We start from the raw sequence: 17,075 nt of genomic DNA, 5'->3' as shown, positions 1-17,075 counted from the left end.
AACGTGAACATTGCCAATTTGCCCTCTTCAACCCAACGTGGTCTTTTGTCCGATGTTATTCTGGCAATTCGCCGCTTTGTGCCAACTTTGTGCATCCGAACAAGGACTATCCTCGAGGCCCTTGTTGCTACGCAACACCCCACTGGCAATCCTCCTGAGGCTGTGGTCCAATGAGATGCCTTTGATAGTTATTGTCGTCCGCTTTTAGCTTTGTGCCCTCTTTGTTGGTCATTATGCGAAGGGCAGAGCTTTTTAGGCTGTTGAATACATATATAAGGTCGCCGCCATCCAGCACAGACGCCTCATCATCTCAACGCACTCGCTTCTCTCCCGAACAAACTGCTCTGCCCCCAAGTCGTCTGGACTGTCATCTATATCGTAACATCGTTCTCGCTTCTCTCCAACTTTATCATCATGCCGGAAGAAGACGGCTCCCAGTACTTGGCTGTATGGAATCCATATCCACAGACGAACTTGGAGGCGGTAAACGCGCCCAGAACATTCGCTAGGTGGTTCGCTAGTGTCCTTGGCACTCATGCGTTCCTATACACGATCTATCACAAGCCTTCGGTATGTCGTTTCATTACTTCATGACTCTGTACAACACGCTAAAGGCTGGCATTTACGACCGTATTAACCTCAGAGCCCTGGTATTGTCATTGTTGAAGTAGGCGAGGAGTTCAAGGATAAGTACACAGACATCACCAATCCTAGAGGGGTTGGTTGGCGGTTGGTTCTCGGCGAACACAAGTGGTCCGAATTTCTCAAAAACCCTAGAGGGCACAACAAAGACTATACTACTTGTGTTTTCTTTTCGCGTTACCAAAGCGCAGACTTGGTCAGGAAGGACGGTGAGCATTATATTATATCTCGCTCTCTACTATCGTATCCTTTTGTTTGCCGTGATACACTCTCTGACGCTCTGAGGATGTCTTAGGTTGGAAGATCATTGACATCCAAGATGACTGGTTCGAGGGCTGGACACCTGAAAATGGGTAAGCTTCTTCTAACATACCGCTATTTCGTGCACTGGTGAACATGCAGCGTACTCACTGGCCTATTGTCTTTCCACGTAGCCCATTCCAATACCCTTATCCAAAGACGCGCTGGTGCGCGCCCCCGAGGCAGGACGTTACAACCAGTCAGATATGCAAACCCTTACCTGAACGTATATATCCCGCTCCACCCAGCGATGCGTTCCGCCCCACAGGTAAGATCTTGCGCCCTACGTACCATGCAGAGGCTTTCCTGACTCATATCTTGCGCACATTTTTTATTCCTTCTATCCGGCAGTCGGATCGCAGGCATACGTCGACCTGAAGGTCCCGAAAAATGAAAAGAGGAAGTCAGCGGAACTCCCCACCAACGACACCAACGGCTGGGGCTCCTGCGACAGTAACCCCAACGCGCGTCCACGTATCGCCAATGTTGCAGCCACTGCCTCACCCAATGTTCAAAGCGTATCCGTGGAGAATGCCTGGGTTAGGAAGCAGACACAGCGTCAACCTCAAAGCTCAACGACAAAGACTGCCCCGGTGTCGTTCGCCAAAGTTTTAGAAACGTCCATGGCCAAACCTCCTGTATATCCACCACTCGGGCCAAGCGCTCCACCCAATGCGTCTCGAACGCTTTCTTCTGCGACCAGTAAGCTTGTTTCACACTTATCTCCCTAGTCATCACTAATTCGGTGGGGTATCGATCACGATTCATAGATAACCCATGGCCTGTGCCCTCTGCCAAGGCATCAAGCTGTAAGTATCAGAATACATATCTGGTATCTCCCACCATAAACGTTCTCGTTTGATGTCGATTTTTTGATAGGGTTGTCTGGGCCACCCGGGAAACCTGTGCCATCGTCTCGTCCACCTGGAATTCCACTTCCACCCAGCGTCTCTAGGACGCTTCGACAAACCTCTTCTACGTCGAGGTCCACAGGTTTCATTTCCAGAAACGCAAACACAGATTTCCTCAGCCTCAACGGCGCAGGCTCTGCCACAGGTCTTAGACGAGCTTATGCATCTGGGAAAGGCGTCCCGACGGAAGATGATCCAGACGAAATGCAAGAAAGCGGTGACGATGACGGGTATCGTAGGAAACAGGGAGAGGGAGAGGGAGAAAACTCTGAGATATGCCGCTGGCATGCCGCGATGGGGGCGAGGGGGTTAGGGGGTACATGTCGGGATTGCAGGAGTAAGAAGCTTAAGAAGCAAAGGGAGGAAGAAGCCAAAACTCGAAGACGGCAAGAAGAGGAGCAACGTGAGATGGATCAACCGTCTGAAAGCAAAGTGGATGCGAATGGGTATGAAACGAATTGTAAGCATTACGGGGTCTCTTCGCGCAAATCACGGTGACCATGAACTAACTACACTCTTAACTTTCGTAAGCTCAATACAGCACGTACCACAACGGGGATCTGGTCCATGATGACGAGCGTAACGACGTCAAGGGCGACAACGATGATTGGAATAACTTCTACCTAGGCGAACAAGAGGAGGAGGACGACCCAATTCTCCACGGCGCCCCCTCTGTCGGTGCTTTGATGACCTTTGGTGCGAATACTTCCAAGTTCGGAGTCGATGGAGGCGATACCACTGGCAGCGCTGGACCCTCGAATGCTCGGTATGCGGCAGGACCCTCTGGATTTGGTTCTTCTACGACTTCATCGGAAAGAGCCACTCATAACGATCTTCAAGCTGCGGTTCGTCGTCTGAATATTGCCGAAACGTCCGGAGCCGGTGTCAACGACGGTACTGGTGGGGCACGGCAGTCGCAGAATGGTGGCCCTGAGTGGTCTCGAAACAAGGGAAAAGGGAAGGCGAAGATCGAGAACAGTGATACGGGTGTATCTTGGGGAAGGGGCGTTCCTGGTTCCCCAGGATGGACGACCTCAAACAGACGTTAGTTGCGCTCGTAAGTGCCTTACGTGGACTTTGTCTCTTCTGTGCAATCCCTACCTTTCTTTATGCTACTTTTCTTTATGCCTGGCGAATAGTCGTATGTCACCTCCGATTTTAATCTGCCTGACGTGTCTTCACTTTCTATCAATATTACTTACATCCTCGTATAATCTCTGCTGCGCCCAGTGCTATGACCTGTCTATGCTTGCTAATTCCTCCCCTACGATGATGCCGTCCATGTTTCATTTTTCATACTGCTGGGACCGTATGAAAGGACGACAATCACGCCTGCTATGATAACGGTTACGGTCGAGGAAGACTTGTGACTCATATATCCGAGAACGAGTCGTACAACTACGCTCCCTATTTTTTCAAGTCTCTGAAAATACATTCTTGTAATCGTAGCGTCTATGCCGCATTCATAGAGTATACGGCGAACAAAAATCGGCCTCGTATACCTGTTATGTATCGCGCCGACCGTGAGAGCTGAATAAAGATCGTGCACAGATGTATTTGGAAGGACAGTAAAGAAAAGAGTAAACCATTATACTTAGATCATGAGATGGAACATTGGACATGTACAAAAAAGCAAGGTAAACCAACAGTAGCGCTGAGGCGTATGAGTACAGAGGGCTAGTATACATATGTACAAGAGTAGTATGCTACAGTCGTAGATACAACGAACGACAGCGTGAATATGGAGATCAGAAATCAGGTATCAAAACTATTAGTTGGTCGCCAGATTGGCGTCCAGGGGGCAACCAGGGGGTGATCGAGTCTGGAACGAAGCGTGAGTACAAACCGAACGAGAAAAAATGAACACTGAAAATATTCGCATGAGAGAGCGAACGCCACTCAAATGAAAAATCCACCAACAACCTCCACAAGTCCATTGGATGCCGTCGGGATAGCCCACTCCGGCAAAAACTCCAAAACCTCCTCTAGTGCCGGTATATGTGCTCCCAGTCCCTCTTCACCACGAACGTTATCATCTCCGAACATCTCTAGCTCTGAATCTGGATCCATCGAGGTTGAAGTCGCCCCGAGTGCCCAACCACCACCATATTCATCCCAATCGCATGCCACCCTTCCTCCAAGTCTTGTCTCCCTTTCCTTACCCTCATCTTCGTCTGAGGAATCGTCCACATCTTCATCACGTCCATGATCCCACTCAACCTCGACCACGAATTCTCTGACCCACGTTCGACTCCAAAGGCTAACCTCCCGCACGCCCGCATCTCTTCCACCTGGAACCTCAAACTCGTGCCATGTCGTCCCACGTATCGTCTCCTCAACATCATCCACGCTGATACGCCCGAATCTCTGGCTGGCGTGGGCGATAGAGGAGCTGGGCCCAGCGGTGTTCAATACACGATACCTCGCAACCGTAACATTTCCGGGTCCGCCCAGGGAAATCTTACAGTGCCTCGAATTTGTAGGTTGTATGATGAACCTCGCGAGGTTATCATCGAGTCTTGTGGCGTTTAGAGACATCCAGGGCGCCTCCAAACCCTCTGCCTCTTTCCCCTTTCGAGCGACATGTTGGGACACCAGTATTGGGTCCTGGGTCGAATTCAACACAGGCGCAGGCTTCCAACCCTCCTCGACCTCCCACTCACACGTCCTAAGCCCCTTCCTGACCGTGAGATCCATACACGACACCTTCGATTCTCCATCATTATTTCTCCAAGAGGAAGGTAGCTCGGCGACGATACGTTCGATATACTCCGGAACGCCTGTAAGCTGCGTGACCGTACGTAATATCTTCGGTTGTTTCGGAGCAACGGCGTCGAATGGACTAGGGGTCCGGGGTCCGTGAACATCGGAGGACGATAAGGTGGTAGAGGAGGATGCGGTGAAGTTGGCCAATTCCACTCGAGAGGAAAAGTACACTTTGCACCTCGCGTCACGAGTATCAAAAGGGAACATGAGCCAGGCATAGAGCGTGCTGCCCAAGAATAGGACAAAGACCAGGATAGTGAATGCGCTGTGCATTTTGTGGGCGAATGGGGCCAGGGGAAGCATGACGAGGACACAGAGAAGCGAGAGCGGGATGTAGACTACGTCAAACAATGATGAAGGGGACGTTAGTACAACAATATCCAGGGCACAATGCGAAGGCGAGAAGTAGATAAGTGGCAAACTCACCGATCCCAACCCACCCACCGTCCAAAACTGTCTGCGACATCGCACCCACCCAAAGAAACAGAATACTCCCGAGCAACGTAACCGGCACCGGCACCTCGAACAAACCCTCCAAGATCCACCAAAACAAGGCCTTATCCTGTACTTCCTCGTCCAAGACTACATCCGACGACTTCAAAACAGACTTGGGCATTACGACACGATGAGACATGAGCGGCGTCGTTTCGGTCGCTTCTTCTGCGCCTTCATCGTGGTGTGAGGTGGCGCCGGGACGCTCGTTGTGTTCAATGCCTTCCCAGACATTTCCACCGGAATGAGCTTGATCTTGTCCGCTGCCTGTACCCTCACCGTGCTCTTCCCCATACGCTTCATCTGACCCGCGGAATCGGACAGCCCTCCCCTTTCTCCCCCTCTCCTGTTCCTCATCCTGCAACTGCTCCACACTCTCATCCGGAACCTCTCTCCCCGCCCTCCCACTCCCAACCAACCCCTCCACCGCACCGATCACCACAGCCACTAGTGTACACGCATTCCACGCACCCACCCAATACATGCCCGAGACATTCCATTGCTGCAGAGCGACTGTGGCGAAAACGAGGAATATCCAGGTCAGGGCGTAGAGAGAGAAGAGGCATGCGAGTTTTTGTTTTGCGGGTGGGACGGGGCGGACGATTTGTGCGAGGGAGAGCGGGACGGAGAGGGTTAGGTAGGCAAGGGAGATGATGGATAGGACGACGGAAGGTGCATGAGCATGGATCGTCTATTTAAAGATCGTCATGAGCACGACGCATGGACTATGATGAGAGACGGGAGGTACATACGTAGGGATTGAGCTTGATGAAGCCAACGACAAGACCGATTTGTGCCCCGAGGGTGATGAACAGCGCGAGCCAGAAACGGCCATAACCTCGGACGTTATCGACCCATCGACGACGTGCCTGTCCTCTTTGAGCAATGGCGGACTGCCGATACAGAAGGAAGGCAAATATAGCGACTATGATGGGGCCTCCAGCGAGCAGGGAGATATGAACTGCTAGTAAAATTCTGGCGGCGAATACGATCAGGAAGTTGGCGTACACTACAAATACAGGGGAAATTCAGCATCAATATAACAGGTTGAGCAGAGGATCGGAAAGATACCTACACTCGAAGTATACAGCTCCCTCAGTCTGCTGCATAACGTCGCCATCACCAACTTTCCCCCGTCCAACCCCGACTTTCTCTGCATCTTCGTTGAGCAGCGCTCCTCCGGCTCCTCTCACGATTTCCAACAATGCCCAAAGAGCTTTCCGCGCTCCATCCCTACCCATGCCCCTGATCGAATCGTCAGGTGTATGATATCGAGCTCGGTTCTTGTAGAATGCGACGTCCGCTCCACGCATACGACCACCTGGTGCAGTACTAGTGTATACAGAATAGTCCGTACGGGAGCGAACGACACCGCGGGAAAAAGCATCGGCTGTGAGGGCGTTGGCGTGTGGGTGCGGGACAAAAGCCTTGGTGAAAGCTTGGAGGGTATCTACGGACGATGCACGAAAGAGGAGAGGGCGCCTATAAATTGAAGAACGTGTTTATTAGCTGAACATATTTCGAAGGAGATGAGACTTTCTAACCCTCCTGAGCCTGCGCCATCGAGATTCATGAAGGTGGATGTGAGCTCGGACCATGGGTGTTCCACGAATCTGTGTGGCGAAAGCCAAGTTATTCAAGGGGAATGCATCAGTATGAAGGTGGAGTAGCATACACATGTGCTCCAGAAAGCCCATTCTCTTCTCCATTGTTAATGTTGAACACGGCAGTCCGTCGTGGTTGGTGCTCAGCTAGAATCGTGAGCATTTGAAGAAGGGCGGCGACGCTCATCCCGTCGTCGGTGGCCCCAGGCGCCGTGGGGGCTGAGTCGAAATGCGCAGAGAATAGGACTGCGTCACCTGTTGCGAAACGAATTAGATATGAGTGATAAGGTCCTAAGTAAAAGCCAACTCCGATAGACCGTACAAGGCCTACGTAGGAAACTAGCGTAGTTCCGCTGGCGCCACACATATATCACAGTAGAGCAAGATTCCAACTTTCGGGATCAAGACCTCTGGAAGGGCGATCTAATACCACAGGGTCCACAGTGAAGCGATGCATACGATCATGGTCTGTCCGCTAGTGGTAAATTGTGGCGCCAAAGGCAGATATCTCCAGTTCTCTTGATCGATCGCGAAAGTAGTATCAAGTAAGACGATCTAAGGTTTACACGCCCTTAACAACATGTCCACGAGCATTCTATGTGTATTGCGACGTGTCGCAGAAGCTCTGCGAGCTATGAGACATGACGCCAGCGTGGGCCACAGCTACTCGGTCAATTGCTGTGGGACAGAATCAAGAGCCAGAATTGGCAGCCTCTCGACGAGGGCTCCTATGGAATCTTGTACGACCTGTGCACCAAGAACATATAGGATAAGAAAGCGTACCATCATCGGCTCCACCCTCATATCCATCGACCTTCACTAATACATTGTTCCCCTCAAAGTATGTCGCCAGTCGTCCTTCTAGCCACGATGCCGTCGTATTGAGGTCATCGAGAACATGGACAAAGTCATGGCCTTGCGCGATCTGTGAGACGCGATCAAGTACGTATGCTCGAACCCGGTCGTTCTCATACGAGTTGTACGGGTGTGGACGAGCAGCGATCTGTTTAAGGATGCATGGGCAAACAGAGTAAAATTAGTGTCGGCACATTCCAGAAGCATTATTCCTCGCACCAAATGTAGATCCTTATATGCCGCCTCCAAATCGACGCCATATCCATGCTGCTTGTCCACAGCTGGTACGGCCGGGAGCTGGTCAGTCACATAGAGCGAAACGAATGCAGCAGCATAAATCAGAATGAGAAAGACCGTGGTAGGCACAGTTCTGAAACCAAAGACGGACTGAAGAAATGAAGATATCGACATTGACGTCGACCCTGAGAAACAAGACTAGTATCTGCTCGTCGTCGTCGTCGTGGACGACTTCCGACCTCAATGGTTTGGTACAAGGTCGTCAACAAGCGCCCAATCATGCTTAAGCTCGGGATGACGTCATGCCACATGGAAGTATGGAATTACGGATCAATTCGTCAATTCCAAGTCAATTCCTTTGTTTTATTCTATTTTAGGGGCGCCTTGAATACATGGAAGCGCAGGTCGGTGGGCGAGACCTATAGCGTAGCGCACGGTACTCGAGAACGGTGCAGATAGTTGACCCAAAGTCACCAAGGGAGAAACGAGGGAGGACATGCAAAGTACACGAGCACATTCATACCATCGTCAGAGGTCACACTCCGAGTATTAGCCAGAGGACAGAAAGCCTGGTATACAACCGACAGAAGCACGTCAACGCAACTCTACACACCTCTCGGTTCATCTTCATCACTTCCTCATAGCTACACCCGGTCTCAGAAAGACCCGAATGAATATCACCATGACCATAAACCGTCCACCAAAGCTCAATACCCTCTATACTTTATCATCCCTCAAAAACCCATCCACAACGACCGTAAGTCTCGCCACCTCCCTCCTCACTTCATCACCACAACACACATCCGCCATACCCCACAGCTTAACGCCCCATACGATCGCAAACACCCTCCCTTCCTCCGTCGCATCCCATACCTGTCGGGAAAAACTGACACTCCAGAAGATCGCACAGATTCCCAATACGAAAGGCCATATCTTCTCCGCATAATATCCCCACTGTAACGCCTTCATCCTCTGCTCCCACGTAATCACCGGCGTTCTCCTCACCCTCCCTTCATGTATCCCCCACTCAGCCTCTTCGACGTCTTCATCCTCGTCACTGCCATGATGCTCATCCCACCTCTCATACACCCTTCCCCCCACCACCTTCTCCACCCACATCCTCTTCCTAACTTCCTTCCCATGCGCCCGCATCAGGACTAAATCGGGAACGAGCTCTTGATGGATGGGTTCTGTAAGCCAGAACAGGAAGTGTCCGAGCGGCCAGAATTTGTTGAGCCAGGCTGGGCGGGGGTAGATACGTTTGCGGCTGGGGATTAGGAGGTGGGAGGAGGTGTGGAAGGGGGTGTGGGCGGTGAAGGTGTCGAGGGGGTGCGGGTGCGCGACGTCGTCTGTTTGGGGAGGAAGTGGGTGAAGAGAATTAGACGAGTTTTGGCATAAGAAGACGATCCATGGTGGAGGAGGGGAGGACATATGGGCTTACGCAGGATGTGGATATCGTTCGTGCCCTCAGATAGAATATTGACAGCGAGAGGAGACAGGACATCTTCTGGCGTAAACTGCGTCCACCTCAGCGGATCGATCACCTTCAAGTTGCATAACGCGACGATCCTTAATCAACACAAGGCTGGAAAATTGTGAGTCGAGCTGCGAAACGCACTTTGAAATCCTTGATTCCCCACCACAGCCTGACGAACTTCAGATCAAGTCCACCATCGGGTAACATTGGAAAATCGGCTTCGCATTTGGAGCGGTGGTAGGAGACAAATCGGTGTCCGGTGCGTATCATGATCACTCCCTTCTTGTATTCATCGAGGTCGGTGAAGAGTCTCACGCGGATGCAGCTATAATATGTTTTACCCAACAGATCATTCAAGAGACAAGAAGAAAGCAAAAGCAGATGACATCAGGTCAGCGAGTCCATCGCGAAAAAAGAACGAGGATAGAAGAACACAGTAGGAGATGGGACGAACCCTGGTGTGACACCACATTCACGGTGCCAGAGACCACTACGACGAAGTGGGGTCCCATAAATCTTCATCTTGACCACTTCCCAGACGTAGTTGATCCTGCAGTTCTGTTGCCAGATAATAAAGGAGGCCAGCTGTATGATGCTATGGGCAGCGACGCCGTGTACGACTGGTAGATCTTCGAATTGGCTCATGGTTTTTGGGGAAGATGACATGGAGGAGTGGGAGTGAGTAGACACGGAGATAGCGAGGCAAGGACGCAAGATGGAAAGACAAGAGTGAACGAGAACGATAATCGAATGTAAGCTGGTAAGTAGAGATTGCAAGAGTGCGAATAAGCGTGTTAGATGCATGCTGAGACACAGACACAACTATATATATTGCACGCTCCAACCAAAACAGCACCGCCGCAATGTCATGTTGCCAGTCAATATCTAAGGTAAACGAATGCCCACAAAATTCCTGGCACGTCTAATATGCCGCCGTGATAGGATGGCAACCGGTATGGAAAGACAACGTCGTCAAGGAAGACTCTATCCCAATATGGAAAGGACCTTGTTCTCGTTATGTAACCAGGTGTGTCTATGTCTATTTGCGTCAGTGGGCTCTCCGATGAAGGAACAAGAGACGGTTCATGGCGCAATGCGGTGCTGCTCCATGAGTTGCTGGAGATGTCCCAGAGTTCGAGAGTTGGGTAGCCGTCAAAAAGAGGACTAACATGAGCCCTGAAGAGCACAAGAGATGTTGCCTCAAGGATGTCCCCTAAAGGCTTCGAAATGATTTCGCCTAACCAGGAACAACGACCTCGGCAGACATAGCACTCCAACTTCCCTCCAAAAGATAGATATTATGTCTTTCATCACAGGGATCAGCGAGGGCGATGATATGTGTTTACTCTAACTAAATCAGAGACAGCACGAGGGACGAAAGCAGAGGTCATTGTGTCCAGGAAGAGCGAGTGATACTGATACAGTACTGGCGATCGTCCAGCTGAAGATTTTCGGACTCAAGAAACCGCGATAGTTGTGGTGGCGAAGAGAAAGAAAGATGACCCTAACCCTAACTGTAACCCCCTCTCCAGCGGAACTGATATTCGGAACACGTATCTCACCTCCACCACAGTCAACACGCACAGTCCACGCGCGCCCTCCTGCTCTCCGAAAACCAGTCTGAATAATCGATCCTTTTCTTTTGTCTCAGGAAATCACTGGTTCTTTTCTATCTGCTCTCTGAGACGTTCTGAATTTAAATTTGAAGCGAGTTATCGCTGAGCCACAACACAATGAACTCCCTATACACACTCGGCGTCCGTCAGACGTCTTCGATCCAAGCAGACCTCGAACGTCTGCGCTCGGGAGACAGCTCAGCATCACTTTCAGGTCTGTACCACTCACCATCTCTGTCCTCTATCCTCCATGCATGAACAGCACACCGTCCCAAACATGTGTTTGAGTTCGAATGAACGACCGAACGGACGGAAGAATGCTGACGGGCTCCCCAATGTCAGGGCAGATCTCTGCCTCGCTGGCTGCGATGAGCCGCACAATAGATGACTACGACTCGATGGCCCGACGGGAGATGATCAAGGCGAAGCAGGAGAAGGCGACGGCACGGGTTCAGAAGTTTAGGGCGGATTATACGGAGTTGAGGAAGGAGTTTGAGAGGCTGAAGAGTGCGAATGAGGAACAGGTGGGTTTGGCACGTGGTTTCGTTCTTTTCTTTCTTCGACTCAGCATATGAGGTAGTGGTAGGACGAGGTCTAACAAAGTTCTGGGTGGTTCGTGTGGTGGTATCATTATAGCAACGGACAGAACTCCTCGCCACATCCTCCGCATCCGCTCACCCGTCCGCCTCGACTCGTCTTCGCTATGCCTCTACCGCATCCCCGTCTGCCTCATCCGCACACTCCGAGAACCCGTTCTCCAATCCACCATCATCAACATCCAACCCTTACTCCTCACAATCCCGAGAAGACTTCGCCCTTCGTGAACACAGCTTCACGCAGAATACACATGCGCAGCTGGACGACTTCATCGCGCAGGGCAGGGAGGTGCTGGATAACCTTGTGGATCAGCGGAATATGTTGAAGGGCACGCAGAGGAGATTGTTGGATGCGGCGAACACGTTGGGGTTGAGTAGGGATGTTATCGGGTGGATTGAGAGGAGGAGGTATGTGTTCTTTGTGCCGCTCTTTCCTGCTCTTTCCCGTATATAGGTGATCAATGCTCACGGATTGTTGAACAGTACGCAGGATATGTGGATATTCGTCGCCGGCGCGATCTTTACGTTCTTTTGTTTTTGGGCGATTTGGCACTATTTGGGATGAGGGAGAGTTGGGTGGGCCAAGTGTGGTCGTTTGTATATGTCACCTTGTAGCTTTGCACATCGTTGAGGCATTATGTGCCTTCACTCGTCTTTCCTTTTCAACTTTCGTCACTTGGAGTGGGGAGTCTTCGGCGGTAGAGGACGGCTGGACGGTGGACTTAGCAGTTGTGGTAAATGTTGGGTAGCTCTTTTACTTACCGTTGCGGTTTGCTTGTCTGGATCTTGAGTGATTCTAGTGGGTTACATAACATATACCCAGACTATACCTTCGCGATATGCGAGTGCGATTTGGAAGACGAATAAGAACCAGTCGAGCGCCACCGCCACACAACTCAACGACGCGACGCGTCCGGATTTCAAATTCGAGTTCCTGTCTTGCCTCACTCCCAGCTTCGACAGACTCGGGCTTCCTCGAGTCAACATCCTATCGTCCGTGCTACAAATCTTCATCGGCTCTGGTTATCTGAAGGCGTGACCTTGGCTATTAGATATCCTTCGCCTACGGTCTCCCAAAAATTGATACTCTAAGTCGAGATTGACTTACGCTGCCAAAAGCTTGTCACGATGTTCGCCCGAGCAACGCCATGTAGTCGTAGGTGGGACAGCACTTCCAGTGGTTCACGGACAACACTAATGATTTATAAACTTACTTATTCTATCTATATCTTTGTAGAGCAGCCAAATCGCTGTCGCGTAGTCGCCTACGACATGGACATGGCATAAATATACAGACATCTGCACTACGAAGAACATACAGCGCAGACTCTGGGAGCCAGAAAGACTCACAGTCAGAGCCTCAACACTCTGAGGATCAGAAAGAGGTGAATTTGTAGCCAAAGTCGCTTTCTGCCCTGGACTGACATACTCGTCTCCCCATCTTCTGTCCTGCGTCCCAGTCCAAAGCTCCCTCTTCAGACACAACTTCATCATTGCCTGATACACATGGCTCTCGATCATTAAAACCATCACCTGGACATGACCCTTCACATTCGAACTCTCTCCTCCAAGAAATCGCCGCCTTGTTACCTCCACGCGCTCCCTTGTCCCCTGCGTCCACATTCTCACCATCCGTTCCACCGACGCCCACACAGCCCATTCTAACCAATACTCACAAACCCCGTCCTGCCTACTCTCTACCACCACCACCCGCTTCGATTTCCTTCACTCGTGACCCCACGACCTCCGAGCCGCTGCCGCTGCCGCTATACCCAACCCCCATCATCCATCCGCGTCACCAAGTACGGTCCCCCAAGAAAACAAAACCCTCCGACACGCCAAACCCCGACCCCTCCCGTCCGGCGTCCGGTAGAACGATCGAGATTAGGGGTATATATGAGGGGAAGTATATTGAGTTGACGATAGGGGTGATTAGAGGTGGGGCGTTGGAGTCTATTGAACTGTTGAAAGAGGAAGGGAGGAATATGGTCGCTGTATGTTTATTTCCTCACCCACCTATACATTCTCGTCTGTCTCCGTCGTCCCGTATATTCGAAACTGACTATGATATGATACCCAATCATTCCCTACCTATAGTACGTCACCTTCGTCACCATCGGCGGCGCCCAACGCTTCTTCAAACGCGCAAGAGAGAACCCACCAATCTACCACGGGCGCCAACTCTACGTCTCCTGGTCCACCCCACGACCGGAAATGAACCCTGAGATAGTGAAAGCAGTACGCGAGCAAGGAGCGACGCGGGTGGTAGCCGTGAAGGGTATCAGACCTAGACAATGGGATCATTTACATGCGGCGAAGGTGAAGAAGGAGTGGAGTACTTGGGGGAAGGTTATTAAGGTGTTTCAGTATAAGGAGCGGTGAGTCTTTCTCTGCAATTTTCTTTTCCACCTCGAGCTCGGTTTCGTTGGTGCACACACACACACACACACACACACACACACGAGAGAGAGAGAGAGAGAGAGAGAGAGAGACCACTGACGATGAATCGCACACAGCGGCTGCTTCTTCGTCGCCTACACCACCCTCACCTCCGCCGTCGACGCCATCCACAACGCGCCACGCGTATTCCGGAAATACACAGCCCCGAACCTGCGATTGTCGTATGCTGAGGACTGCTGTGCATTGCCGAAACTTCCGAGTGAGATGGGAGGGGTTGTTGGTGATGGAGTGCATGAAGATGTTGGTGAAGCTGGGGATGATGTTGAAGGTCGTGTGGAGGAAGGTCGCCCAGAAGAGGGGCACGACTAGAGGAAGGAGAAGACATGAGAAGAGGGGAAGGGGAAGAGTTCGAAGGCGTAATTGGTGGGACGGATGGTCAAGCTGAGAAGGACAAGATTGGTGGGACGGTTGGTATGGAAGAGGGGGCAGCGAGGAAGGGATGGTCGTTAAACCCGGCACACTGCAGACTAAACGCACATCATCTATCACGCACGAAACTCCATGGATCTTACTGATCGTCTTATTCGACTCACTATCCCCGGCGAAGAACACCGAATTATCGTATTCTAGTATTGCAACCGTCGCACAGCGCACAGGATGAACACTGTCAAGTTATGGTTGAGTCGTGGTTCAAAGGGTGCCAGAATTCGAGCTCCGTCACGGTCTTAGCCACCGCCACGACACGGTCTTCAGAACCCTGCGATGGCGCCAGCCAGAACGCAGTCTCAGGGAACCTAGCGTCTGGGCGCTACCATCTGGCCTACTCGAGTTTCAGTCAAATATCTCGAATGAGCTCGGGTCGGAGTACCATAATATCTCAGAGGCCTGGCAGCCTCGGCGTGCAGTACTTTGACCACCTTGGTATCCTTCCGGGACTCCCCGGCTTGTTCTCCTCGGTGCCTACTGCTGTTCAGAGCTCATACTTTTTGGACAAGCACCGCTATCAACCTTGGTGCATCACGACCCTGTATGCTCTTGATCCTCTCAGAAGTCTGGTCACCTCCGGATTTGTCTATGCTTTTTGCTAGATCATAGGTCACTGGCGCCAGCAGAGTCATCACGGCCGCCCGCTCTAAAGGAGCAGCACAAACAAGTGCACTCAGCTACTGATGGCGATTGAAAGACTTTTCTAGGCTCTGCACGCTGTTTGGTGCCGTATAATGCATTCAATACATTGACAGGGATGGCGACTGAAACGTACGATGACGGTGAGCATTGCCCGGCTACGACTCCCCGTGACCGTTGGTTGGACGCTGGACGCTCTGCTCACAGGAGCCTAACCGCCCCCCATTCTGCGTATATAAACCCCATTACTCTTCAGTAACCCACTACCCATCGCCATACTCCTCTAGCACTCTGAACACCACTTGTCATCGCTCGAAGACAATGTTGTCCCAAACGCTCGCCACTCTCACCCTCGGTGCTATCACTTCTTCCATCCTACCGGTCCTCGGTGCCCCCACACAATCAGCCGTACCCCTCACATTTAGCTACGTCTCTACCCAGGGTCACGGTAACACCAACCTCAGTCTCGTCGAAGGGGATTACGGCTATGCCATGCAAGAACTCTCCGTTCCTGCGACCATCTCCGCCTACGTCAGCAGCAATACGTTGACTATGGCGTGCCCTCATCCCGGACTCCAGGCCGCGCTGATCCCAGCGGATGATGGTGTGACGTGGAATTTCCAGTGGGTGGATGGGAGTAAGGTGGGTAGTTTGCCTCAGGGAAGTAGGTTGGATGCGTTCAGCGTCGGAGGGAGGGCGACGTGGGCGGATACGACGGATGACCCCACTGTTAATACTACGGTAAGGATGCGCAATTCGTGATATAGCTTTTTGTGTCACTATGCTGACTTTCATGACACAACATTTATAGCTTGCGACCGGATATTACGGCGATTGGGCTCCAGCTGGGCTAGTGGGCGGTGACCCCTTCACTTTCGTGGTAAGCTTATTCAACCATTAGCTATCTGACCTCTTGAACTGAAAATGACTTTCAACAGGTTTCGTGGGTCAATAAGACGGTGGGACAAGAGGCAGGCGCACAAGCTGCTATCATAGAGAACACTCAGTTCTCTATCAGCTGTTAGAATGATTGTTGCTTCGGACTTCATTTCTCGACGCATTTGGAGTTTGGAGAATCACTTGGTATGGACTGAGGCGTCACCCAACGTGTTTCCTGATGTCTTCTTATACTCAACTTATAATTAAATCGAGTTTTGTGCTGCATGTAGCCTCGCCATTCTTGACGCTATCATCCTAGGCTCATCCCCTCATATGTTCGACAGTTACTTACCTTATATACTACGAGATAATTGCGCACGGACCGAACCATTTTTTCCATGAATAACTTAAAAAAATACTCAGGCAGACTTCGGCAGGTCTACATGCAGTAGAGACGAATCTCGTCAGGTTTTAGGCCACTAGCTACAAACGTGCCTCCGTGTTACTGCCCTTTGCATAGAAGACTGAACGCGCACTTTTTTTGTGCGCGCGGTGCCTGGCGCTCTGTGACCGTGACAACGCCGTCCGAGGACACCGAGTGATGCGGCGAGATTGGGGGTGCCGTGATGAGTATTGTAGAATTCAGAGCGTGCCCATTTACAGAGCCATCTGTGTCGACTTCAGAGGGATAGGGAGTGTCATACAAGATGCAGACAATTGCGATATAATTTGCTTCATCTCAGGGCATCGTGTTGACTTGGTAAGTATGCGAGTCGGTTGCGAGTCGGCTTGAATCTATTGGTGCCACAGTTGCTTTGGTAGAAATTTACCTCTGTATGGAACCACAAGGATATAAGTGATCTCGTCTGAGTGGTTTCGACGCAACCAGTAGCTTTTCTATGCTTTTGAGTCCTTAAACTCATGCTCCCTACCTCACTAGGCATACAAACTGACCGGCCTCGACAACGGCAGTAACTTACTACATAGTCGTACTGTGGCCCAAGAAAGATGGTCGGCGCTCGACGGACCCTGACGGACCGCGTCGTCACGGTCACCTAGAGATCAGACGCCCGGCGCGAAAAAAAACGGTGCGTTCAGTCTTCTATGCAAACGGCAGTATCGGTGGCCAAATTGTGGACAGCCGCCAGGCCAGAGTTCACCGTTGGTTCACCGCT

The 17,075-nt window shown here is 51.3% G+C and overlaps 5 protein-coding genes across 5 annotated transcripts; 3 read left to right on the top strand and 2 right to left on the bottom strand.

Moving 5' to 3' along the window:
* Positions 1-414: 414 nt before the first annotated feature.
* On the top strand, positions 415-3,113 carry STEHIDRAFT_142704 (uncharacterized protein; the record flags this gene model as incomplete). Its single annotated transcript, XM_007310233.1, has 8 exons — positions 415-570; positions 644-851; positions 938-995; positions 1,077-1,210; positions 1,294-1,644; positions 1,713-1,751; positions 1,822-2,313; positions 2,385-3,113. 8 exons carry the CDS (start codon positions 415-417, stop codon positions 2,900-2,902), a joined length of 1,956 nt encoding a protein of 651 aa, XP_007310295.1. The 3' UTR covers positions 2,903-3,113.
* Positions 3,114-3,416: 303 nt separating this feature from the next.
* On the bottom strand, positions 3,417-8,041 carry STEHIDRAFT_150484 (uncharacterized protein). Its single transcript, XM_007310232.1, has 8 exons — positions 7,790-8,041; positions 7,499-7,718; positions 6,787-6,970; positions 6,656-6,724; positions 6,187-6,593; positions 5,864-6,120; positions 5,046-5,802; positions 3,417-4,957 (listed from the first exon to the last, which is right to left on the bottom strand). The coding sequence occupies exons 1-8, from the start codon at positions 7,979-7,981 to the stop codon at positions 3,753-3,755; spliced, it is 3,291 nt and encodes a 1,096-aa protein (XP_007310294.1). The 5' UTR covers positions 7,982-8,041; the 3' UTR covers positions 3,417-3,752.
* A 2,823-nt stretch (positions 8,042-10,864) lies between these two features.
* STEHIDRAFT_105240 (V-snare-domain-containing protein) lies at positions 10,865-12,304 on the top strand. The gene is made up of 4 exons (XM_007310231.1): positions 10,865-11,114; positions 11,243-11,424; positions 11,537-11,904; positions 11,980-12,304. The coding sequence occupies exons 1-4, from the start codon at positions 11,018-11,020 to the stop codon at positions 12,059-12,061; spliced, it is 729 nt and encodes a 242-aa protein (XP_007310293.1). The 5' UTR covers positions 10,865-11,017; the 3' UTR covers positions 12,062-12,304.
* A 197-nt stretch (positions 12,305-12,501) lies between these two features.
* Positions 12,502-13,200, bottom strand: STEHIDRAFT_125806 (uncharacterized protein). Its single transcript, XM_007310230.1, has 3 exons — positions 12,957-13,200; positions 12,734-12,881; positions 12,502-12,656 (listed from the first exon to the last, which is right to left on the bottom strand). The coding sequence occupies exons 1-2, from the start codon at positions 13,154-13,156 to the stop codon at positions 12,872-12,874; spliced, it is 210 nt and encodes a 69-aa protein (XP_007310292.1). The 5' UTR covers positions 13,157-13,200; the 3' UTR covers positions 12,502-12,656; positions 12,734-12,871.
* A 2,093-nt stretch (positions 13,201-15,293) lies between these two features.
* On the top strand, positions 15,294-16,275 carry STEHIDRAFT_142701 (uncharacterized protein). The gene is made up of 3 exons (XM_007310229.1): positions 15,294-15,762; positions 15,833-15,901; positions 15,960-16,275. Exons 1-3 carry the CDS (start codon positions 15,343-15,345, stop codon positions 16,044-16,046), a joined length of 576 nt encoding a protein of 191 aa, XP_007310291.1. The 5' UTR covers positions 15,294-15,342; the 3' UTR covers positions 16,047-16,275.
* Positions 16,276-17,075: the final 800 nt, after the last annotated feature.

This window comes from Stereum hirsutum, assembly GCF_000264905.1.
Source record: "Stereum hirsutum FP-91666 SS1 unplaced genomic scaffold STEHIscaffold_19, whole genome shotgun sequence".
Taxonomy (NCBI): domain Eukaryota; kingdom Fungi; phylum Basidiomycota; class Agaricomycetes; order Russulales; family Stereaceae; genus Stereum; species Stereum hirsutum.
Note: the sequence above shows the minus strand (reverse complement) of the source record. Positions and strands in the feature narration are given on the sequence as shown.